This window comes from Crassostrea angulata, chromosome 7 (genome assembly GCF_025612915.1).
Source record: "Crassostrea angulata isolate pt1a10 chromosome 7, ASM2561291v2, whole genome shotgun sequence".
NCBI classification, from domain to species: Eukaryota; Metazoa; Mollusca; class Bivalvia; order Ostreida; family Ostreidae; genus Magallana; species Magallana angulata.
In genome coordinates this window covers 38,238,960-38,266,459 of record NC_069117.1, presented here as the reverse complement: position 1 = coordinate 38,266,459, position 27,500 = coordinate 38,238,960, and the positions used below count along the sequence as shown (strand labels likewise).

At 35.2% G+C, this 27,500-nt stretch overlaps 2 protein-coding genes across 2 annotated transcripts; one reads left to right on the top strand and one right to left on the bottom strand.

Annotated features, from left to right (window-relative positions):
• LOC128155780 (kelch-like protein 3) lies at positions 1 to 6,326 on the bottom strand. The gene is made up of 9 exons (XM_052817636.1): positions 5,647 to 6,326; positions 5,431 to 5,542; positions 3,968 to 4,916; positions 3,381 to 3,486; positions 2,440 to 2,599; positions 1,343 to 1,606; positions 770 to 947; positions 447 to 656; positions 1 to 194 (listed from the first exon to the last, which is right to left on the bottom strand). The coding sequence occupies exons 1-9, from the start codon at positions 5,794 to 5,796 to the stop codon at positions 176 to 178; spliced, it is 2,148 nt and encodes a 715-aa protein (XP_052673596.1). The 5' UTR covers positions 5,797 to 6,326; the 3' UTR covers positions 1 to 175.
• A 1,554-nt stretch (positions 6,327 to 7,880) lies between these two features.
• LOC128191585 (kelch-like protein 3) lies at positions 7,881 to 27,500 on the top strand. The gene is made up of 10 exons (XM_052863718.1): positions 7,881 to 7,950; positions 21,550 to 21,747; positions 21,852 to 21,963; positions 22,395 to 23,346; positions 23,829 to 23,934; positions 24,732 to 24,891; positions 25,739 to 26,002; positions 26,569 to 26,746; positions 26,831 to 27,040; positions 27,300 to 27,500. Exons 2-10 carry the CDS (start codon positions 21,595 to 21,597, stop codon positions 27,316 to 27,318), a joined length of 2,154 nt encoding a protein of 717 aa, XP_052719678.1. The 5' UTR covers positions 7,881 to 7,950; positions 21,550 to 21,594; the 3' UTR covers positions 27,319 to 27,500.

Below are 27,500 nucleotides of genomic sequence, written 5' to 3'. Positions count from 1 at the left end.
CAACAGTTGCATACAATTTAATTACTTTTGCCCCATTTTACATCAATGTTTTTAAAACATCCAATTAAAAAAATTACACTGACAATAAAGATTTGAATTTGATCAAGTTTAGAGTTTAAATTGTCCTTAAAAAATCAAAAAACCACAGAAAAGATTTCAGTTTGATGGATGGGCCTCAGTATTTTCTTAACCACCTGAAAACAAAAAGATATGAAAAGATTACTTTATAATCATAATGTACATTTATGAATTAGAAAAACTGTTTAGTATAACTAATACAGTGAATAAATGAGAAACAAGATTTGATCACAATTAAACCTTAAAAGAATGCAAAAGAGAAGAAAAATATGAAAAAGTTCAGTCATTGACACTTAAGGCAGACAAGTCTAATCAGACAAGAAAAGTTTTGATGAGCTAGCAAGTAAGCTTATGACTTTTTTCCTTACTTATTGGTTTCCATATTGTAGAACAATTCAACTTTGTTCTTATAGTAAGAACTGGAGGGCTGCCCATGATTCATTTGACTGTACCCCCCTTTCAGACAAACATTGCCCCCCTCAGCCGAGGTAGAGGCAGCAGCCCTGGGCTCAGGGAGTGCCTTCACATAGAACCAACAATTGGTTCTAGGATTATAACACTCCACCGATGAAAGCAAGCTGAATTGATGATAAAAATAATTATAAAAGTTATCACCCAGATTTCTTTCCATTAATTTTAATCAATATTTCTCTTTTTGTCCTGAAAATTGTGAAGACATACTGGTACATACCGATTGCCTTCACCTATTCCACCAATAGCAAATATATAGCCATCTACTTCACAAAGGGAATGCTCCATCCTCGCACCATTCAATGGAGCCACTGGTCTCCACTCTTTGGTCTCATATGAGTACACCAATACTTTATTGGTGGGGGAGGGACACTCCGAATCTTTGTACCTGGCTCCACCTACAAAAATTGCATAATCAGATCATCTTGCATTGATTTAAACATGATTTGATTTGACAAATATATATTCTCTTCAAAATGAATATTAATTTGGTCAACTGCAATTTTTGCTGATTTTGTAATATGCTTTGTCCCAGACCCTGTCAAAGTCCAGTGGAAATTCGACCACCTTGATCTATCTACTACTACAATCTTGATAGACCTCTAACACTGACTTTTTCCCTTTAAGACATTAAGTCTTCATATCCACAGATTAGAAATATATAAAAGTTAAAAAAAAAACGCACACAGAGAAACACAGGATAGAACTTCCAAATTCCTTCCAGATGTCCATGATATTAAGACTAAAGAGTTACTGACATTCTATATAATGAGGTAGAACTGTATCTACTTACCAACCATGTACCACTGGTCTCCTCCCCACACCATCGCCTTTCTGGTATCCTCTTTACTACCATCAGAGAGGTCCTGTTTTTTATATCGTCTACTCCTTTTCTTTTTGACATGTTTGACACAGTCGTTGCTTTTCCCCTCTACTATGGAAACATGTTTTTGCTTTGGTTTCCTCCCCATCATACAATCCATGCTTTGTAGTCCAGTAGTTCCCAATCTGGCTGGCTTTCCAGCTAGTTCAGATTCTGTGTCGTCCATCATAGACCCTAGGTATACATATAAAATTTACAATAATATAATAAGCTGTTTTAAGCACGTTCATGTACATAACTATGAAGCATGTCCATAGCTCTGTGTACCATAATATCTAACTGCATGATTAATGTTTCAACATCAGAACTTTAAGATATCAATTTCCACATTGATAATGAAATTCTTTGTAAAGAAGTTTTCTATACTCTGTCCCTGGGAAAAACCATAATAATAACAACTTCTAAATGAATTTGAAATTTAAATATTTAAAGTTTCTAAAAATTAGGAGCATTCATGCACTTTGATAAGGTTTATAGTTTAAACCTTAATTTGATCAACTTAAATTTGAAAGTATCCAACTATCCATTCCTTTTTGCCTGCAACTATACATCAAGTGAATAAAAGTGGCAGAAAGATGAACTGATTAAAAAACAGGTTTTGTACAAATAAAATGGCTATCTAAGCTATACCTAAATAGTACATTAATTGTTACCATGGTAAACACGTACTGTACAGTAAAACTCGCTAACAAGGAACTTGGATAATGGAATAATAGGTTTAGTTGGATTAATGAATAAAGTAATAATATTTCACCCATCATTTGTTAAACTCTTTTGTACTAATATAAATATTCTTATTTGTTAGGAAACAAAATTTCTTTATCCCAATATCTCTAACTTTACATGCAGAGAAGTTTACTGAATTAAAACAATTAACTCAATTTTCCTTATAATGAGCCTGGAAAAATATATACTTTTTACTTTTTTATCCTCCTTTTTATATCATTTTCACATCAATTTCTTTTTACTTTTTGATTTTTGATGGTATGTTGACAATAAAGCATTACATTTTGATTCCCTGTATTGCTTGATACAAGGTGCAGAAATGGTGGACCAGCTTTGACTTCGGGAACAGGCATGACGATTAAAATCCTCGATAGCATCTTCAGTCATTAGGACAATGTCATAAGTGACATCGGGTTCCTTGAACTCAGAGCTACAGTGTGTCTATACAGGCAACAGAAAGAAGAAAGACAGAAAAGGAATAGGTCAGAATGTGGAGCAGACATAGAATGGAATGTTGCACTGAAATGGTGAAATAGCTAGAGCTATATCATACATACATTTCTAATATTAGGCCACCTTTCAAAGAATTTTTTGTATGAAAATGCATCATGTAAAAAGGAAATGATATATCAAATATATTTTTGATATAATGCCACCTCTCAAAGAAGTTGTTGTTCTCTCCAAGTCAGCTAATGAATAATTATGTAATTCGTGTATGCAGGTGTATTTCATAAAATTCTGGGCATTATAACACATGTAATCATATTAATTCTTATGCATGCATGCAACTTTGAAAATAAAAATGAATTTCCCTTCCTAAGTTTATAAACATTGTGAGAAAAAAAAGGGCAAACAAATGATTTTCAAGGTAGTTTATAATCAAAACAGTTGTTCCATTAATTCATTCCAGTTTTTGGGTGAGTTTTTTAACATATACTGTACTTACCTTTGACAATACATTATATACAGCCTGATGATCAATCTATCTAAGCATGATTTGCTGCACATGGAGCAAACCTGATAATGCTGTCAATTCTGTCATTTATTATTTATAGAAGCATCATCTTTTAGTGTGGAAGTAAAATTAGCTACTGGTAATACCTGCTTATAATACTGTATAAAGATACTTAATTAAAAAATACAGCATAAATCAATGTAAAAGGAAAAAAAACAATTTGGTACACTGTACCCATGTTATAAAGAAACATAACTATTCATGTACCTTTAGATATTGCTCGACACTCCCTCCACTGTTGGCAAGGCTCCGAGGTTCTTGAATCTCCAGATTCAGAGGATCTTGCTGATTGAGGCTGATCGAGGTCTGAACCCTACACCAAGGTATAATAGATGCATTGAGTTCACATATTCTTTAATACACTGTCATTTTTTTTTCACAACAAAAAAGAGCAGATTATCTAAAATGCCTGTTTCACATGACAGACTGGGAATATATATGCCTTACTGTAAACCAACTTTTATTCGCTTCCGAGAATCAAAATCTCTGATTAGGTTTGCAAGAGCCTGATCGTCACTATTATATTCTCGTCGCAAACCAGTTCTCAAAACCAATGTTGTATTACTTTTAAAATACCGGTAGTATAAATCTCTGTTGCAAAAATTAGTAGCTGCAAACTACTTTGACTATGGCAATTGACACAAAATAAAGTTGTCACAAATAAAAGTTGGTATTAGATATGATTATGTTTATTGTTTAATTTCAAGCTATAAACCTAATAGGTTAAATCATAGTATGATTTAACTTTTTCATACATAGAGAGTAAGATAATATTGAAGAGTATATGTACCAACCAGTTAGCCATAGTGATCAAGCCCACACAATGGGGGCTCTGCTTAAGGGCGGGACATTTTACGAAGCATTCCATCAATTGCTGGCTTGATAGGTGTGAGAACCTGACGGTATCCATCACTCTCTCCAGATTCTTCATTCGATCCTCCTTATGATGGTGAAGCCAACTCAAGGCGCTCTCAAAAATGTCCATCTCTGAATTAACATCAAGCCTTTCATTTGACAATATCATGCAGATAGTGTCCACATCTAAGCCATAGAAAGAGGAACTGTTCCTAATCTCCATAAAATTTTTGGCTATGGCATCCATCAGAATGTCACAAACTTTAACATCTTTATGCCTCCTCATCTTCTGCAAAAGTTTCAGCATGTCATGGTGACCAAGAGAGGAGATTTTCTGCAAACACATCTGTGTGATTTGCTGCACCTCAAACATCCGTGAAAGATCAATTACCTCATGCAGACAATTAGGCTTAATGATATTGATATCACCAGAATAAATGCAATTGAGGAATGTCTTTAAAGAACCTTCTGACACTCCAGCAACCCTAATTTGCCTTGGTCTGATGGGGGGCTGAGTAAAGTCCTTGCTGTCAAACATCTTCTCAAACAAAGGACTCTGACTAGCAAGGACGACCTTATGCACCGGGTAAATGATGTTGCCCAGTTTGAATGAAATGTCACATATCTGTTCTCTGTTATAGATTTCATTCAAATATTGTCCAATATTGGCATAGTGCTTGTTTGAAGCCTGTATATGGCCTGAGAGTGGTGCACTATCACTTTCATTTTCAGCCTTTGGAGATGACTTTTTAGGGTTTCTGGGGACTTCATCATCTGAGACAGTTTTAATCTTTCTGGGAATCTCATCATCTGATGCAGTTGATGAAACAGAACTTGGGGGAGAAGTTGAACTTGGTGGTGAAGGTGTCTGGTTTTGGTTTCTGTCCACTATTGTATAAATACATTTCTCAATTAAATGATAATTACCTTCTTAACAAAGTTTCAAAAACATTAGTTGAAATAAAAATGAATGTACTTTTGTAAATATCTATTGATCTATATGTCAAGTCCTTTAATAGCCCCCCCCCCCCCCCCATTAACCTTCAATAAATTTAATTAATCTCCTGAATTCAGTATTTGAAGTTGTTTTTACTAAATCATGGGAGCGGGCGGTCTAAGTTGTGGAACTTGTGTCCAATCCCAATTGTATTTTCGTACAATAAAAATATGTTCAAATCACTAAATCAAAGCTGCATCAAAATGCTTAATTTTTGACTATTTTAATCCAACAGAAAATAGATTTACTATAATAATTGTATTTCTAATAACAAAAAGGAAAAAAGGATTGATAAAAATATTTTGAGTTAAATATGAGAAACTTTTTGTTATTTGGTCAGAGAAAGCAAGCAAACTTTAACAGGACTCAATAAATCTACAAAAAGTGAAATGCAAATACCCCTACCCTTCTGCTGAATATATCTCAATTTCAAGGAATCCAAGATCACAGACCCAGAGGAAGAAGTTGTAGATGTAGAAACTCTAGATGTTGAGGCTCCCATGGCAGCTTTTTCAGCCTTAAATAAAACGAATTTCAAATATTAACAAAAATTATCTCCATATATTGTTAACAATTGTAAATACATGTAAAACATTACTTTCATATTAAGCAAAAACTTACTTTCATTCTCTCTTGCCGCTTCCTCTCAAGCCAGCAGGCCTGAGGGTCAGCATCCTCTTTGCTCATGAAGCTGTACCAAACGTCCCGATTTACTACAATCGGTTCACGCTTGGGCAGGACTTCGGTTGTCACAATCACAGTGTCCTTCATCTTTGGACACGATGAATTTCAAGATATCCAATATACGGCCTTTCAAGTTTCTGATTTCAAATAAGGAATAAAAATAAATTTACAGTTGATAAACTGTTCCAATTGAACGATGTACAACCACACACGAACACAGGACACTTTCGACGAATCGATGAGCGAAGGCAAAGATTGATAGTATTCACAAACTACCAATCTTTGGGAGTCACGAAAACGCAGCTTCTCTCTAGCAACTCTATTACGTAACTAAGGAAGTCTAAACATGCCCGCGCATTTAACTTGAAATAGCAGGAAGTAGCATAATATCTAGTCTTTTCGTTGAACAAGATATTTCCGGATTTTTTTTTAAAGAGGCAAATGAAAAGTCGATCAACACATGTATGTACAATGTTTGAAATAACCGCCCGCCCTATCGCCCGAGACGCATGACTGTTACGATAGAAGTACGCTGAATTAAATGAACTTTTAAATTGTGTAGCACCAGTTATGGATTACTGTAGTGAAGTGTGGGGCCTATTGAAATGGTACAGAATCGAGCCCTACGTTTTTACTTAGGCGTTCAGAGATTTACACCTTTACCAGCACTACACGGGGAATTTGGATGGAAACTGTTATCATAGACACTGTATTAACGCCGTGCGATTATGGAATCGATTGCTGACAATGGAGGACGATCGGCTAACAAAGCGTGTTTTCCTGTGGGACTTTAATCAAACTAGTTTATCTAGATGGACATCACGTATTAAATCACTATTTGAATCCATGAACCTGTTACTTATTTACGATAATTTATCAATCTGTGATGTTAATGAATTTAAAAACAAGCTGTTTCTTACTTATGAAAATGTATGGTTAGGAAAGATAAATCAACTACCAAAATTGCGATTGTATAATAGCATTAAAACAAATTTTAAAACTGAAAATTACCTTGAAATGAACATCTCAAAATCTCAAAAATCTATTTTGGCACAATTCAGATGTGGGATACTCCCAATTAGAATTGAAACAGGGCGATATAAGGGGGAACCTCTCGAAGAAAGAATATGTAATTTTTGTGTATTAAAGACTGTATTATTTTTCTACTGTCAAATTTTCCGAGACAAACCTCTAAATATTTACTTGAATCTTACCTTTACAGACAATCATTATTGTATAAAAAACGCAATGCGTAATATGTGTATATATGTTATAATTGTATTTGCAGTGACATATAGGCCCAAATGGGCCGGGTGTTTCATTATCTATTTTGTATAACATTTTGTAATTGTTATAACACATGTCACTATAATAAATTATTTACTTACTTACTTGTTTTTTTTAAATTAATGTTTTACATGCAAATTAAAAGAAATAAACAATGTCAAGTATTTCCTCCGGGCTGGTTGAATTATTACAGGGCCGACAAATTATACTATCTGTCAGCCCTGAGTGTCTTGCTATTGTAGTTTTTTAACGAGTTTAAAACACTGTGACTTTATACATGTACATGTATACTTCAGGCACGTAACATCGGGGGGGGGGGGGGCAGCCCCCCCCCCCAATCTTTGATAATAACAAAGGCAAAAGTCTGATCCAAAAACTTAATTTAAAAAAAGGCAACGGTATGTTCATTGTTTACATGATCATTTCAAAAAGTCAAACACATGAAGGTGATGGGGTCAGTTACAATGGAAAGTGACTCCTGTACTAAACTGCTTAGAAAAACGGCTACTGTACTCACTGTAGCTTGCAAATGAGAAACGCAATGCTTTAAGCCCCTCTCACAATTGGCGCACGAGCAGAAGCGACCAAATATTCGTGCGACCGAAAAATATAGATATGAATCGTTAATTGTTGCCGAAATAATCGCATAAAAAAAGTATTCGTACGAATTTCGCACGATCTAAGCGAGCGTTGTACGATGTAAATGCATTGAATCTTGCGACATATATTGCGTCTGTATGCGACTATCCTGTATGTATATATGTATCCAATACGATAGGAACGCGCGAAAGGCTAGGTGATCGGACGATTGAACGTGCGCCAATGTGATTGGACATGCGATTATGCGTTCCGTGGGTGGTACGATGATCGTGCGAGTCAGATGGGGTATATACACCGCCCATATTCAGTAGACATAGTTGAAAGCGAGAAAAGACACCGCCCAAGAAGATACAGGTATGCAGCAGCATGTATTATTATACCTCAATATGATTATTCTATTTTATTACATACTTAGTAATAAATACAGGTTTTTTGCACATGTGATACAGATGACATCACAAAATCCGTATCGGCCTCCGGGGCTAATACAGGTTATCAGCCCTCCAGGGCTGATACGGATCCGTATCACACCCCTTGCCGAACTCCTCCGACTTTTTTCGCTTCGGCATTTTTGCATGTTTACATACGAAAAATAAAACATATTCAGTTACAGTCGACATTTTAAAGTGCAGTTGAAAATTTATTACTAAGTATGTAATAAATATAATAATAGACACCCTTTTCCATATCACAGCTTGTATCAGCCCTCGACCAATATCAACCCTCCGGCCTTCGGCCCTCGGGCTGATATTGGAGTCTCGTGCTGATAAAAGCTGTGATATGGAAAAGGGTATGTATTATTCTCTCTATATATGATTGGACTAGAAAATCCTGACAGGGCGATGTAATAGGAATGAAAAAGCCGATATGAGCAAACGATGTAGACAAATGTGATTAAATTAAAAATAAATAATTATTATGATTCTCTTTATATCTCAGAACCACCTTAACTATCTATGATTTATGAAAGAAAAGTGAGACAGTTACATGGGAAATCAAACAATCACGACGTTAATGTTGCGACTGTTAAAAAGTCAAACATTATTGGAAATCAACGTATTTTATGTAATCATATGTTGCTTGGTATATAATAAAACGTTTATTGCATTAATGTTCAGGGAATTTAAGATATTCATTCCCCAGAAAAAACAAATTTCTCTCCGGCGAAGCCCTCAGGAAATATGATTTTTCTTGAGGGAATAAAACTTCATACATGTATTTCCATCACCATCATGCAATAAATGTATATTGTATAAAATTTCGTTCTGAAACAGAGATACTTATACAGGGTATATATACTAGAAGAAAAGCATGGCATATTGAGGCTGATAAGTCGTGCAATGATAGTAAAACGTTGCAAGATTACATGAGACACGTTGAGCAACAGTCTCAGGGTCGCAAAACAGACGCATAAACACAAGCAATTTATCTTACGATCTTTATAAATCGTGCATCACTCTTACGAGTAAATAAAACGTTGTAAAGCGTTCGTACTAATGTTCGTGCGTTGCACTGCGATAATTTGGATCGCGTTCGGTCGCGTCTGAATAGTGTGCATGTCCACTATTCAGAGGAGACTTGATGCGACCAGTAAAACGTATGCAACGAATGCGAGGGCTCGTGCAACGTATGCGAGAGCTCGTGCGAAGCTCAAAAATTTCCATCGCAAAGTGGTGTAAAGTGGTCGTGCGCCAATTGTGAAAGGGGCTTTAAACAACAGTTTTGAAACTTTTTGAAGAAAGAATCATACATTTTATTCGAGTTGTCGCTCTTTCCTCTTCTGATGATATAACTAATGTTTGAAGCTGTTGGTGAAAATCTGCTGTCCTTTTCCAAATCCTGAATTTCCGTCCAAATATTGCGGACCTATATGTAAATTTTTTAAATAAATTTAAATTCAAAACCATATAATACGATCAACAATACTGTTTCAATTTCTTTCTTTTTGCACATGGTGCTTTATAAAAACACATGGTGTCACTATTGTGTAACTTTCGCACCAGGGGATCTATTCACAAAAAATCGTACGTTTAATCTTAGACGTAAGTTTGACGTACGATTTTTTCGTAGGATTTTGGCTATTCACAAAATGTCGTACGTGTGACGTTACGTCAAAAAACAGTCGTAAGTTTACGTCTACTATTGGGTTGACGTAAGTCTATAGCCTAATTGATATGTTTATAGTTGAGTTATGGCAGTTCTACCTTCTTTTTGTCATAAGCAAAATTAAGAGAAGAAACTCCTATTTGATAACGCGCTGTGGTTTGCCATGAAAAAACAGTGCTGGAGACCCTTTTGTATCCCGTATTGCAAAATATGTTAATGGTGGTTGAAATTTATATTTCTTAATCTTATTTGAAGCTCAGTTATAATCATAATCCAAAATCACCATTAAAAACCTTACACATATTGGAAAAGATATATGTTACGCGACAGCAATGCCGGTGTAACGACGAAAAGTGACCCCCATAGAATATTGACTGGGGGTCATTTTTCTACGTAGAAAAATGACTCACTTCGTTGTAGAATACTTATATTACATCATAGGAATTATGGCCTGTGGGTCATTATTCTCCGTAAGAGTTGTAGAAAAATGATCGTGTAGAATATCGACTATATATTATTATTGTCTTTAGGGTGGATGCAGGGGTGGTGCTGGTGCTGGGCGGGGTTGCCTGTTTGATACTAAATTGTTCGAAAAACCAGCTTGAGTACGCTTTTCCGATCACCTGTTATTGCTTATCATCATTATCTTAGTCTGTTATTTAATTTTTCAAATTAGAAATGAAAGATATAGTCACGTTTAGTTTATTAAAGTACATTGATTAAAAAATGTTTCCCTCACATTAAATCAAGGCAACAGAAGAAAAAGACGTACCTTAGAGAAATAGATAGTTAAAACAGGCGCAAATCTAGGAGAAAATTTTTTTAAAAGGTTAGGGGAGTTGCGGGGGGGGGGGGGAGGAATGACATATGTTTACATTGTCAAACCATGACTGAAAAGGTATAATATCAATCTGAATGAATAAAAAACACGCCCTTATTGTATGAAAAAAAAAACAGAAAGAAAAAATTGGGTGGGGGAGGGGGATCCGGGGGATAATTATATTTGCCAACGGGGGGGGGGGGGGGCTCTAGGCCTATTATCGGTCAATTTGATGAGTGAATTTAAAAAGTTTGACTTCCCCCACTCCTTAAATCCACGATTGCATGCATCATCCCATTTTGATTTTTCTAAGAACAATTATTTTTTGTTACAACAGGTTTACTAAGAAGAATATATGTTAGACAAATACAATGCTTGATATAATATAATAATACAATCAATTTAAACGTCACAAATTCCAAAACTTCGAATTTAGAATTGAACAAAAGAAACAAAATACTTTACAGATGATTCTGTGTGAGTTTAAAATCGATCACTATCGTAATCAAAATTAAAATGTACTTGCAAACTTCGGTATATAACAGTGATAGCAAATCGCAAAGTAACAATGAGACTAAAAAGGGCTTTACACGAAGCATTGACTTTGACTCCTATTGAATACAACCACGGTACTTACATGTATAAACGACATCTGAATCTAGCAATTAATATCGGCATATTCTGACTTAACATTGCACTCTCCTTTGATTAAGCACAAACATGTAAGTGTTCCAGGCATTTATACTCAACCTAGAATATCTAGAAAAAAAACAGCGGTTATTTTATTAATATTCTTGAAAAAGTGAACTCTTAACTGAGTGTTAATAAAGTATATCATCTATTGAGATCTGTTGGCCGATAAGTAAAAAATCAGTCATCGTCAACATGTTGCATACAGAAAGTCCGGAAGGGAAGTCCTTTACAGTTTATTTGAGGCAAAATGTATGATCTGTCAGGTAAAAAGCATTCGGTCTAATACATACATGTATAATGTTTAATAATTTAAACAATATTTTATTATGTGAAATATTACATGTAAATACTGTAAACGTATCACATTTGGCTGTGTATTCTATTTAGCGTTTTTGGCGGAATGCGGCTTCCGCTAAATCAAGTACATCGCTAAATGTCATACATTTACATGTATGTAAAAGAATAGTCACATTCAGGAATACGCTAATTCAAAATCTACACCGACTTGTTCATAAACTAATTTCCGCCAAATATCGTATACGCCAAATATGATACGTTTACAGTAGCATAATATAATGTCATTTGTGAATCACTGCTAAATTGCATCCTCCAATAACTTGTTTCAGCGATGCGTTAATCGTTACCTTTTGATTAGAATTAAGTTTCTTGCACGTGTTGTTTGTATGTTTGTGAAACAAGTTTTCTCCTATGGGGGAAACTTTGATATAAGAATTTGAACAAAGCAAATCAGTTTGCGACCTTTCGTGTTTGTTGGAATACACTAATTGGTCTCTGCAATTATTTTTTTTCTTAAGTAGAAACTTTTTGATGTTGTTTTTAAGCGAGGTCAAAATTTGATGGGGCCAGTTTTAACGTGTGGGGGTCGTAGATCTACAGGTCTGGAATGGTCTTCTACTGTAGAAAAAGGACCCTACTTGTCACTGAATACTGACCCTGTGTCAGTTGTCTCCGTAGAAATTTGACCCCCGGGTCAGTATTCTACAGGGTCACTTTTTGACGTTACACCGGGTATATCGAATCAGTATTAGTTAAAACTACGAAAATTATTTGATACTATAGGCGTTTTCTTTTATTCCTACAAATGCATTAAATCAGTTAAACAGTAGTCATATGCATACACACTAATTAGATATCAGTATGTAATGTAATCAGCGTACTACATATCATGCATGGATCGGAGGGGGGGGGGGGTCCGTCTGGTCCCCCTAAAAAAATTAATTATTTAAGGTAGACACAGCCTTTCTTTGAAACAACTTTTAAACTTATTAAAAAGACCGAAATATTTATACCTTTGCACTATGGAGGGTAATTGTGTTCAAAAATCCAGACATGTAAACTTGTAAATCCGAATATGCAATCGTGTTGATGTGTGAGCCTGAGCATGAATATGTGTAATTCTGATCGTGTAACCTATAAAACTCGGGCATAAACACGTGTAAGATTTGACTCAGCTCCTTCGCATGATGCACATTTTGCAACTTTATTGTTTACATTAGTTAATTAAACCTTCAACTTTGCACACTTTCATTCCGTAGTTTCTGCGTTTGTAACTTCAGGCTCGGCAATAGCACATCTGACATGATACAAATTGACAAAGGTAAAGTCTACAAGTTTGTCGAATTTTGACATGACTATGGTGTTCCGATGGGGCCACTTCGACCTTCGCACTTTCGCCTTTAGGTCGAGGTGCGAGAGTGCGAAGTTGCGACGGCGAAAGTGCGAAGGTGCGACGGCGAAGGAGCGAAAGTGCGAAGATGCGACGGCGAAAGTGCGAAGTTGCGAAGGCGAAGAAGCGATACTACTATCGTACCTTCGCCATCGCAACTTCGCACTCTCGCCTTCGCATCTTCGCACTTTCGCCTTCGCCTTTTTATATTTGTGGAGCTCTCTATCGTTTAAAGACAATTTTAGCTATATAAAAGGACATCTAAGGCAGACGATTAACTTTTTAGAATTTATTTTCAACAGCCTGCGCAGATCCATAACTTTTTCTAGGGGGGGGGGGGGGATGGATAATTATGTTCCGAGACATATTTTGGAGATTTTATTATATATAATTAATAAAATTAAATTTTCCGGAGGAATGAAATCCGGACCCTCTCCCCCTTTACTGCATGTGTGAAGTTATTTATATTGAATTCTCCGGGGGGGGGACCCCCTCTCCCCCTTTAGATCCATACATCAGCAAGCAGTGTCGCATAATGAAATTAGAATGTTACTGTGTTTGATCCACGGTAAACAGACAGCTGGTAAGTGACAGGAGTCTGGAAGTGCATATGTATGCATTATGGCGGACATTACATTTTTTATTGAGTACATGTATATAATGATTAGGTATAGCCAGCACTGGTAAACATATATATATATATATATGTCACATATACACATTAAAATATTTATAAACATTCATAGTAAGCACAATGGCCTAGCTCATGCGTACCAATGATATCATGGATTAATCGGAAAACCTTGGCGAGTACGGTGCCTGCATCAAATTCTATGTAATCGACCGAGACTTTCTGAATGCTATCAAAAAGGCGAAGGCGAAAGTGCGAAGGTGCGAAGGCGAGAGTGCGAAGTTGCGACGGCGAAGGAGCGATAGTAGTATCGCTCCTTCGCCGTCGCACCTTCGCGCTTCGCCGTCGCATCTTCGCACTTTCGCTCCTTCGCCGTCGCACTCTCGCACTTTCGCCTTCGCAACTTCGCACTATCGCATCTTCGACCTAAAGGCGAAAGTGCGAAGGTCGAAGTGGCCCCATCGGAACACCATACATGACCTTATATGGCAACTGCCTTGCTGCGGGAAAAGGCATGCCGTAACCGCCGGACCGGAATGAACGAAAAATAACTATAATATTCAGCTAAACTGTTGCAATAAGCTTTTAATGAACGACACCCTTTCTATCGAAAACACCGGTATTATTTTTAGAAAAAAAAATTGAGGTATGATTGAAACTGGACCAAACAGGAAGAGGTTCATGTAGAAAAAAAAATCGTTGCCGATGTGACGAATGCGCTAATTTTTGAAATGCGTACTCTTTTCTAGAAATGAGACGGATCAAGAAATTTCTTAAGGGGGTAAATATATTTTGAGCGGCATGGGGTTCGAAGACCGCCGTGAGGTCCCATGTAACTCCATTGCTTCTGAATTCTAAGAATTTTGAGAGTGAATTTTTAACCGGGTTTCCGATTATTGAAATAGTAAAAATTGCAGACGGCCGAGTGGCTGTCAAAAAGGTACCCTTATTGTACCGATAACTCCTCGAACAGTTTTCAAGATAGGAATTAAGTTGTTCTTTTGCAGATCATTTATACATATATATCAGAAGTATGCAAATTGCTAGGATTTTGATTTCTGATAATTTATAAAAATATCAGCTGTTGAACTTAGTCATTTTTGGGCAAAAAACATTGCATATAGAGTACCCCATTTTTACTCTTGTTATTTTTCTGAATTAGTTAGAATAAACGACCTGCAAGGATTTGGTAATTTTTCGCGGAAAAATTTATGTTAATTTACATGTATCTATACTTTTTGTTGTTGTGTAAGTGAAAGATAAATAATAACACAATCTTCAATAATAATAAAAAAAACTAGCGCATATTTTTTGTGCGCCGTAAATTGAAGTTTTACTATGGGAGGCACTGTAGCTCAAAGATCGTCCATCTGTATTTTTAGACAGGGAGCTACAGACCTGCAGCTAGTTCACAAGTGACTGTAAAGCTGTATTATTCTAGCTCTCCAGAACATTTTTATCAGACAACTTCACAAAGTGAGTCAGTATTGAACCGACATTCAGGACGTCATACTCAATCCCGTAATAATTGCTTAAAATAATTTTTAAAAATGTCAATTTTTACCTGCACGATAGGCTTTTTTCCCTATATATTGCCGACAATACAAAGAAACATTTCTTAAAATAATTTATACACATTTTGATTTCACGACAGTTAACCTTATCTTTGGAATTTTTATTCATTTTTTTTAAAGAGGGTGTCGCTTCTTATGTCTCATATTACCGGGTAATCACAATCTCAAAACCAATGTCTTTAAATAGTTTGTTTTTCTTATCGATAACTTTGCAACTCAGCTGACGGACCCCGTGTAATTTTTCGCGTGGGGGGGGGGGGGGGGGGGGGTCTTGTCACAACTTTGTGGTAGCGATAAGGATGCATTTGGAGATATTTTCTTATTTCAGCCGAGGCCTATACTTTAACAATTTGTTGCATGTACTCTAATAACAGTGGCGTCGGAAGCAAATTGAAAGGGTGTGTGGGGGGGCTAAACTAATCATGAAAAATATTGACAAGAATTCCCATAATCATGAAAATTCTAATCCGTGGGGGAGGGTATACCAATAACTCCAATCTTACCTGCCCAATTCCCCCCCCCCCCCCCAAATCATGAAATTCCTAATCCGTGGTGGTGGTGGTGGGGGGGGGTGCTAGTATACCTACTATGACTCTAATTTTCAATATCACTATTAATATTTCATTCTCTTTAAGGTCTTTTAGGGAACAATTTTGTTTGTTGCGAGGAAAAAGTAGGGGGGGGTTAATCCTCCCTGTTGCTATGTTCCTAATGGTTAGGTCTAACTTGGCAAAAAAGTGGGGGGGGGGGGGGCGCTAAGTCCCCCCCCCCCCCAAGCCCCCCCCCCCCCCCCCCCCGGTTCAGACGCCTATGAATAAAAATGCGTATATATCTTTATACACGTGTATTCAAACAAAGTCATTAAATGTAATTTTTTTTCAGTTCTAAGAGGATATCTGAAGCCGATCGAATTCTTAACTCGCATCTTTTATACATTCTCTTGATAAAATGTACACCAATCTCATAATTTAATTTTCCGAAAAATAATACTCTATGAAATTTTGTTATCCAGAGATAATATGATTATAGGCTTACCTAATATTTTTTTTTTATTTATTCCGTCCCTATTCCGGCGATTACGGCATGCCTTTACCTGCAGCTAGCCTTTTTCTATCAGTGACGTCACTGTTTCCATATAAGGTCATGTCAAAATTCGACAAACTTGTAGACTTTACATTTGTCAATTTGTATCATGTCAGATGTTCTATTGCCGAGCCTGAAGTTACAAATGCAGAAACTACGGATTGAAAGTGTGCAAAGTTGAAGGTTTAATTAACTAATGTAAACAATAAAGTTGCAAAATGTGCATCATGCGAAGGAGCTGAGTCAAATCTTACACGTGTTTATGCCCGAGTTTTATAGGTTACACGATCAGAATTACACATATTCATGCTCAGGCTCACACATCAACACGATTGCATATTCGGATTTACAAGTTTACATGTCTGGATTTTTGAACACGATTACCCTCCATATTGCACGTTTGTTTTCCTGGTGTGAGCTTTAGCTCACAACAAGGTCCAAATATTCAACCGCCAAATATTAATACAATGAAGCATGATCTCAAGAGTTATTAGATTATGCACAAAAATTTATCATGTTAGGTCATATTTTTTATAAAAATCTAATGAAAGTAATGAACTAAATAACTTCTTATTGACTTTTCTACAGAAAAAATATGAAAGAAATATTACATTTATTCTTCAGACGACCTTTAAAAAATTAACAATATCGAAAGGAAAATTATCAATGGACACGCCGACGTGGGTACTATAATACTTAGTAACTTTATTATCGCCGAAACAGACAAAATAAACCGGCATATTTATAATGTACATGTAGCGATAAACTCTCAGTGTTTTTGACAGTATTTTAAAAATGTCACGTCTTATTACAAACAAATTCTTCAGTAGATTTTTTGGAAGTTAAAAACATGACATAAATTTCATACAGAACTAAGATTTTCTCACATGCGTCTGACGTTCAAAATTTTTCTTTTCACAACAAAATTATTCCCAGGAATATAATAACACTATTATAAAACGGGGAAATATTTTATTATAATTACATTAGAATAGGCGTATGAAAAGAAAAGAAGTAACTTCGTTATATATGTCTGTGCTCAAAGGCGCTAAAAAAGTTCCGCGAATGTAAATGAGCGAAAATACAGCGTGACGTTATTTTTCCACAATGCCCACTGCGCATGAGCATTGTCGGTAACTAAGAACTTAGACGCACGTACGACTGTAACAGACGTACGACAACGTTATTATCTTACGACAGCTTTTGTGAATAGCACCATAAACGTAAACGTACGTTTGTCGTAAGTTTAGATTGTAGTCGTAGACGTACGATTTTTTGTGAATAGATCCCATGGTGCCTATATCCAACATAGAACCATTTTAACAAGAGCTTGAACTTTCGGTTGGATGTGACTGTCCTTTTCTAGCGTCAAAACGAGTTAAAATGACGTTGGTTTCAAGTGAAATATACACAGATTGCGTAGTCTTTGCTCAAAAGCCAGATAAATCTTGTTGATTTCAATGAGCTATGACCAAGTGGCCATCAAAGAAATAGACAGGCCTACATCACAATGCTGTTTGACACAACTAACCAAAGTCCAAGCTCTTGTTAAATGCGTCTAAGAAAGTGCACATGGTGCTTAAAGTTCTTCATTTCTCCTTGCAGTTTTTAATTCAATTTCAACACCTCTAAAATCCACTTTTAAAACCAGCACGGTACTGTTAAATCTTTCTGCAGCAAAGATGCTTTTAGTATCTGAACCAACCGTAAAAAAACCTTTTTGGGATTTTTATATTCAATAAACTTTAACACAAAATTGTAAAAGTTATTAGATTAAGCATTCCAAACCATAGGCCAAAACATAGACGGTTTTCATATTGGAATAATTAATGTACCAAACGCTTTGCAAATTCTCATATGCACAATTACATTGTACTCGGCAAATTACAACAGGGGGCGGAACAACCCAACAATTTTCATTCGCCCAATTTTGTGCAAAAGCGTCAAACAACTCCAATATTAAGAAGATCAAATGAATAATATCACTTCAAGAATCTATATTACACTCACTATATCCATGTATGACCAGTTCTTCCAACGAGGCGGACCTTTTCTACCCACTGAAACAAAAGATAATTAAATGAAACAAGGGTCAATTTGTTTAACTTTTTCCTATTTAATAATGATACTAGTATTTCATCGGGGCAGATCTAATCTTGGGATGTGAAATAGGCCCCTCTCCAACATGGAAGTCAGAGAGAGAGAGAGAGAGAGAGGGGGGGGGAGAGAGAAGACTTTTATTACTTTTTTAAACTGGTCGATTGAATAGAACCACAATGAATCTGAAAAAATGTATATATTGTAATATTAATTGTGTGGAAGATGTATTTCATTTTCTATTGGCGTGTCATTCGCATGTTATTTTTCGTAAAAAAAAATATAATAACCATATTTTTCGAGGAGATCTTTTTTTGTTCAAATTTGTGCAACTTTTAAGATCAGAAAATTTCAAAATTATGAATGATCTTGTAAAGTATACAGATAATAGTTAAAAATTAAGAAATGATTTGTTGCCATAATTTAAGTAGATTGTCTATTCTCCCGTTCCACTGGCATATTTGTATGTTATATGTACATGAATACGGATGGACTGTAAAGTTAAAGTGAATAAAGGATGAATGAATAAGCACTCTACATGTACCTGTAGTCAATCAAAACATGCTTTTTAATAATAGGTACATGACTACATGTATCTTCTAATTAATTTATTTTGTCTTTTCACGCCCTTATAGTTACCACAGTTACGTATGTACACTATACTGTCAACGTATATCCCTTTTGTTCAGGTAATCCACATATGCAGCCTCTTAAAAATTATTATTTATCTTAAACTAAAGATAAATTTACCTAGAGACCTGTAAATTATAAGTATATAATCAAACGTTCCTGATCTACTGAAAATTAAACAAAGCACGAGCTAAAAAATCTAAGCTGTGTAGAACACTTCAGCGGAGACATCTTTTTTTCTTTCACAGTTCAGGGGTGTATTCTGATTAGCACAGGTGTTAATAATTGCAGGGCTTCTTTTACCCGTGTTTACCCGTCGTGAAACCCGGTCTCTGTTAATATATATACACCGGAAGAGATTTAAAAACAAAGAGACTTAATAGTGTGTGCAAATTATTGTCTAAATACGCCTGGTTTTCCTTTTTTCAGATTCTTAAACAATTTGTCAAAATTCCAAAAGTAATTTAATTAGTAATACGGTCATACATGTACGATACGCAAATGTCCGATTGGATTACATAATCAAAGAACTGAAGTACTGACGGGAGTTGATTTTATCAATTATTATTTATTTTAAAATTATTGATGATATGTTATTTTGCATGGCAAGTAGTTTCCTATATGTATTTGAATTACGCACATTTTTTATAATATGAATTCTCCAACAGGAATTTCGTGAAAACCCAGTATGAATCATGTTGTGTAATATTCAAAGAATTATTCCATCAAACTACGTATCAGTAATCGAAGTAGTAATGAGAAATTGTATGGACCCAAGCAAAATTGATCTCTAGTCTCATTCAACCAGACTCTCAGCTGTCTCCGTTAATCTCCGACAAGCAAGAGAGACTCTCTGCTTGTCGGAGATTTACGGAGTCTGCCGAGCGTCTGGTTGAACGAGACTATATTGAACTCTGGCGTAGGAATACATAAAATGTACGACTTCAAAAAATATCAAAATTATCCGTACCATTTAAAATCTGACTTTTTACAAGGTATCAATAGATAAGTGTTCTTGAAAAACAATGCTTAAGAACTCATTACATCAAATTTATCGATTAGAGCTATATGTTGTCAGCGGTGTGTTGATTTGTGCTGAGGTCCAAATACTGTTTCACTTTCGGTTTGCCCGAGTAACTGCATAGGAGAGTTACAACTCCCAAAAAAAGACATCTTTAAGATACATGTACATGAGCAAAAAGAATAATTACTTTAAGAGAACTTTTGATAAGTGACTACGGGTAGGACCTTTTTATTATAGGGGAAAGCCGGACCCTAAATGTTAACATTATAAAGGTCCGACCGGATACTTTTACGGGGCGGACCTTAAATTATACGACACCGGCACCCCAACCCCCAAATATCCACACCCCCATATTCATCATGGGCTTTCCGAGATATTTTTTCATTACCTATATTTTCTTAAAGCATTAATCGATGTACATACAACATGTATCGCATAGTCCCCTAACTCCGTCACTTTCGGAAAATTCCTCGCCGTTTGAAATCAAGTGCGATTATGACGTCATTTTTTGCATGTCAAATATATTCAATCAAATGTCAACAATTTACAACGGTTAATTTTAAGAATGTGTTCAAACATAACAAAATTACACCTTGTTCATTTTATGCAAAAATTGCGTGAAATCAGCTGACACTTTTTCACGGATGCACTAAAATAACGATATTTCTGACATGCGGGCCCATTCGATGATTTACGGTGGTCAGTCATTTTAAGAGAGGTCATGATGAAACATTTCACATGTAATTTATTTTTTATTAAGGTTATTAATACATTTTTTCATTCCGCAATATCGTTTATGCACTACGCTTGATGATAACGTCAAATCGCTCATGTCGTAATTTTTGCCTTATAAAGGGTTACAAATATATACGGTATGTCTGTATTTAGAATATACTACATTTATTAAAAATGTAATAAATAAATAATATAATCATTAATATAATCATTATTGATATTATATATTTGAAATATGTAAGGACAGAAATCAAACGGCATCCATACATTCTGAAAAAGTCATAATTGTGATTGTTGTTACAAGGACCCTTTTTTGTTCTGGCGATCATTTAAGAAATAAACAACGTTATTTAGTGAACATGGCGTTATGAATAGCAATTGCTCTGTTGGCATATTCCATGATATAACGGTCTAACGGTCACACCTTTTACATATTACTAAGGATATTTGAGTTTTTCCGATTGAGTGGAATACTTGTCTTGCTTTATTTAGGTTTATTTAGGTTTTAAATGAAAATCTACTATATATTACATGCCACATACATGCGTTGATCGACTTTTCATTTGCCTCTTATAGAAAAAAATCCGGAAATATCTTGTTCAACGAAAAAATTAGATATTATGCTACTTCCTGCTTTTTGAAGTTAAATGCGCGGGCAGGTTTAGACTTCCTTAGTTACGTAATAGTGTTGCTAGAGAGAAGCTGCGTTTTCGTGACTCCCAAAGATTGATAGTTTGTAAATACTATCAATCTTCGCCTTCGCCAATCGATTCGTCGAAAGTGTCCGGTGTTCGTGTGTGGTTAAAATCGTTCAATTGGAACAGTTTATCAACTGTAAATTAATTTTCATTTTTATTCTTTAATTGAATACAGAAACTTGAAAGGCCGTGTTGGATATCTTGAAATTCATTGTGTCCAATGATGAAGGACACTATGATTGTGACAACCGAAGTCCTGCCCAAGCGTGAACCGATTGTAGTAAATCGGGACGTTTGGTATAGCTTCATGAGCAAAGAGGATGCCGACCCTCAGGCCTGCTGGCTTGAGAGGAAGCGGCAAGAGAGGATGAAAGTAAGTTTATGCTTAATATGAAAGTAATGTTTTATATGTATTTACAATTGTTCACAATATATGGAGATAATTTTTGTTAATATTTGAAATTCATATTATTTAAGGCTGAAAAAGCTGCCCTGGGAGCCTCAACATCTAGAGTTTCTACATCTACAACTTCTTCATCTGGGTCCGTGGTCTTGGACTCCTTGAAATTGAGAGATATTCAGCAGAAGGGTAGGGGTATTTGCATTTTACTTTTTGTAGATTTATTGAGTCCTGTTAAAGTTTGCTTGCTTTCTCTGACCAAATAACAAAAAGTTTCTAATCTTTAACTCAAAATATTTTTTATCAATCCCTTTTTCCTTTTTGTTATTATAAATACAATTATTATAGTAATTCTATTTTCATTTGGATTAAAATAGTCAAAAATTAAGCTTTTTGATGCAGCTTTGATTGAGTAAAAACAACTTCAAATACTGAATACATGAGATTAATTAAATTTATTGAAGGTAAATGGGGGTGGGGGGGGGGGGGCTATCAAAGGACTTGACTTTTAGATCAATAGATATTTACAAAAGTACATTCATTTTTATTTCAACTAATGTTTTTGAAACTTTGTTAAGAAGGTAATTATCACTTAATTGAGAAATGTATTTATACAATAGTGGACAGAAACCAGAACCAGACACCTTCTCCACCAAGTTCAGTTTCTCCACCAAGTTCTGTTTCATCAACTGCATCAGATGATGAGGTCCCCAGTAACCTTAAAATTGCCTCAGATGATGAAGTCCCCAGAAACCTTCAAAAGTCATCTCCAAAGGCTGAAAATGAAAGTGATAGTGCACCACTCTCAGGCCACATACAGGCTTCAAACAGCATGCACTATGCCCATGTTGGCCAATATTTGAATGAAATCTATAACAGAGAACAGATATGTGACATTTCATTCAAACTGGGCAGCATCATTTACCCGGTGCATAAAGTGGTTCTTGCTAGTCAGAGTCCGTTGTTTGAGAAGATGTTTGACAGCAAGGACTTTACTCAGCCACCCATCAGACCAAGGCAAATTAGGGTTACTGGAGTGTCAGAGGGTTCTTTAAAGACATTCCTGAATTGCATTTATTCTGGTGATATCAATATCATCAAACCTGATTGTCTGCATGAGATACTTGATCTCTCACGGATGTTTGAGGTGCAGCAAATCACTCAGATGTGTTTGCAGAAAATCTCCTCTCTTGGTCACCATGACTTGCTGAAACTTTTGCAGAAGATGGGAAGGCATAAAGATGTTCAAGTCTGTGACATTCTGATGGATGCCATAGCCAAGAATTTTATGGAGATTAGGAACAGTTCCTCTTTCTATGGCTTAGATGTCGAAACCATCTGCATGATTTTGTCAAATGGAAGGCTTGATGTTAATTCAGAGATGGACATTTTTGAGAGCGTTGTAAGTTGGCTTCACCGTCATAAGGAGGATCCAATGAAGAATCTGGAGAGAGTGATGGATACAGTCAGGTTCTCACACCTATCAAGCCAGCAATTGATGGAATGCTTTGTTAAATGTCCCGCCCTTAAGCAAAGCCCCCATTGTGTGGGCTTGATCACTATGGCTAACTGGTTAGTACATATTACTCTTCAATATTATCTTACTTTTTATGTATGGAAAAGATAAATCATACTGTGATTTAACCTATTAGGTTTATAGCTTGAAATTAAACAATAAACATAATCATATCTAATACAATGTACCAACTTTTATTTGCAACAACTTTATTTTGTGTCATTTACCAGAGTCAAACTGGTTTGCTGCTACTAATTTTGGCAACAGATATGTATACTATTTTAAAAGTAATGCTCCATAGGTTTTGAGAACTAGTTTGCGACAAGAAAATAATTGTGACGATCAGGCTCTTGCAAACTTTCTCAAAGATTTTGATTCTCAGAAGCGAATAAAAGTTGGTTTACAGTAAGGCATATATATTCCCAGTCTGTCATGTGAAACAGGCATTTTAAATAATCTGCTCATTTTTGTTGTGAAAAAAAATGACAGTGTATTAAAGAATATTTGAATTCAATGCATCTTTTATACCTTGATGTAGGGTTCAGACCTCGATCAGCCTCAATCAGCAAGATCCTCTGAATCTGGAGATTCAAGAACCTCGGAGCCTTGCCAACAGTGGAGGGAGTGTTGAGCAATATCTAAAGGTGCATGAATACCGTAGTTATGTTTCTTTTTAACATGAGTACAGTGTACCAAATTGTTTTTTTCCTTTTACATTGATTTATGCTGTATTTTTTAATTAAGTATCTTTATACAGTATTATAATCAGGTATTACCAGTAGTTAATTTTACTTCCACACTAAACGATGATGCTTCTATAAATAATAAATGACAGAATTGACAGCATTATCAGGTTTGCTCCATGTGCAGCAAATCATGCTTAGATAGATTGATCATCAGTCTGTATATAAAGTATTGTCAAAGGTAAGTACAGTATATGTTAAAAAACTCACCCTAAAACTGGAATGAATTAATGGAACAACTGTTGATTATAAACCACCTTGAAATTCATTTGTTTGCCCTTTTTTTTTTAACTCACATTGTTTATAAACTTAGGAAATTCATTTTTCTTTTCAACGTTGCATGCATGCATAAGAATTAATATGATTAAATGCGTTAAAATGCCCAGAATTTTATGAAATACACCTGCATACACAAATTACATATATTCATTAGATGACTTGGAGAGAACAAAAACTTATTTAAGAAGTGGCCTAATATATCATATATATATATATTTGATTTATCATTTCCTTTTTACATATTGCATTTCTGTTTCGATGAGAGAACAAATTTTCTTTGAAAGGTGGCCTTATATCAGAAATATATATATGATATAGCTCTAGCTATTTCAACATTTCAGTGCAACATTCCATTCTATGTCTGCTTCACATTCTGACCTATTCCTTTTCTGTCTTTCTTCTTTCTGTTGCCCCTATAGACACACTGTAGTTCTGAGTTCAAGGAACCCGATGTCACTTATGACATTGTTCTAATGACCGAAGATGCTATCGAGGATTTTAATCGTCATGCCTGTTCCCGAAGTCAAAGCTGGTCCACCATTTCTGCACCTTGTATCAAGCAATACAGGGAATCAAAATGTAATATTTTATTGTCAACATACCATCAAAAAGTTTTTAAAAAATTGTGTGAAAAATGATATAAAAAGGAGGATAAAACAGTTAAGTATATTTTTCCAAGATCATCATAAGGAAAATTGACTTGTTTTAATTCAGTAAAATTCTCTATGTGTAAAAAGAGATATTGGGATGAAGAAATTTTGTGTCCTAATAAGTAAGATTATTTATATTAGTAGAAGAAAGTTTAACAAATGATGGGTGAAATATTATTACTTCATTCATTAATCCAACTAAACCTATTATTCTAATATCCAAGTTCCATGATAGCGAGTTTTACTGTAGGTGTTTACCTTGGTAACAATGTACTATTTAGGTATAGCTAAGATAGCCATCTTATTTGTACAAAACCTGTTTTTTAATCAGTTCATCTTTCTGTCACCTTTATTCCCTTGATGTTGTTGCAGGAAAAAGGGCATGGATAGTTGGATACATTCAAATTTAAGTTGATCAAGGATTAAACTATAAACCTTATCAAAGTGCATGAATGCATGCATGCTCTTTAATTTTAGACACTTCATATAATTAAATTTCAAATTCAATTTAGAAGTTGTTATTATGGTCTGTTCCAGGGACAGAGTATAAAAAACTTCTTTACAAAGAATTTCATTATCAATGTGGAAATTGATATCTTAAAGTTCTGATGTTAAAACATTAATCATGCAGTTAGATATTGAGGTACACAGAGCTAGGGACTTGCTACCTAATAATGTACATATGATGACCAGTTTATTATTTTGTAATGCAGTAATTGAACGTGCTTAAAACAGCTTATTATGTTATTGTAAATTATATATATATATATACCTAGGGTCTATGATGGACGACACAGAATCTGAACTAGCCGGAAAGCCAGCCAGATTGGGAACTACTGGACTACAAAGCATGGATTGTATGGTGGGGAGGAAACCAAAGCAAAAACATGTTTCCATAGTGGAGGGGAAAAGCAACGACTGTGTCAAACATGTCAAATCGAAAAGGAGTAAACGATATAAAAAACAGGACATCTCTGATGGTAGTAAAGAGGATACCAGAAAGGCGATGGTGTGGGGAGGAGACCAGTGGTACATGGTTGGTAAGTAGATACAGTTCTACCTCATTATATAGAATGCCATTAACTCTTAAGTCTTAATATCATGGACATCTGGAAGGAATTTGGAAGTTCTATCCTGTGTTTCTCTGTGTGTTTTTTTTTAAACTTCTATATTTATTTCTGATTTGTGGATATCTTAAAAAAAAAATTATCCTTCCCTTCGATCAACAGTTCAAAATATTTATGAAACTTGACTTATGCAATGCTTTTAGCTTTTCATGTCACCAAGATTATACATTGAAGGACATATTTTCTTTCATTCTTCTCTGTGTCTTACTTTTTCTAACTTGACCATATCTTTTAAACTTTAAAATGAAGACTTAATGTCTTAAAGGGAAAAAGTCAGTGTTACAGGTCTATCAAGATTGTAGTAGTAGATAGATCAAGGTGGTCGAATTTCCACAGGAATTTGACAGGGTTTGGGGCAAAGCATATCACAAAATCAGCAAAAAATGGCAGTTGACCAAATTTAATTTTTATTTTGAAGAATATATATCAAAATCATGTTTAAATCAATGCAAGATGATCTGATTATGCAATTTTTGTAGGTGGAGCCAGGTACAAAGATTCGGAGTGTCCCTCCCCCACCAATAAAGTATTGATGTACTTGTACGAGACCAAAGAGTGGAGACCAGTGGCTCCATTGAATGTTGCCAGGATGGAGCATTCCCTTTGTGAAGTAGATGGCTATATATTTGCTATTGGTGGAATAGGTGAAGGCAATCGGTATGTACCAGTATGTCTTCACAATTTTCTTTTAATTTTCAATTAACTTTTATAATTATTTATATATATTTATCATCAATTCAGCTTGCTTTCATCGGTGGAGTGTTATAATCCTAGAACCAACTGTTGGTTCTATGTGAAGGCACTCCCTGAGCCCAGGGCTGCTGCCTCTACCTCGGCTGAGGGGGGCAATGTTTGTCTGAAAGGGGGATACAGTCAAATGAATCATGGGCAGCCCTCCAGTTTTTACTATGAGAACAAAGTTGAATTATTCTACAATATGGAAACCAATAAGTAAGTAAAGATGTCATAAACTAGCTCATCTAAACTTTTCTTGTCTGCCTTAATTATCAATGAATTTTAGTAAATGGTGTAAGGAATGTGAGAACTTTTTCATATTTTTCTTTCCTTTTGTATTTATTTTAAGGTTTAATTGTGATAAAATCCTGTTTCTCATTTATTCACTGGATTAGTTAAACTAAACAGTTTTTGTAATTCATAAATGTACATTATGATATTATATGGTAATCTTTCCATATCTTTTTGTTTTCAGGTGGTTAAGAAAATACTGAGGCCCATCCATCAAACTGAAATCTTCTCTGGAGTTTTTTTATTTTTTAAGGACAATTTAAAATCTAAACTTGTTCAAATTTAAATCTTTATTGTCAGTGTATTTTTTTTTTAAATTCATTTGGATATTTTAGAAACATTTATGTCAAATGGGGCAAAAGTAATTAAATTGTATGCAAATGTT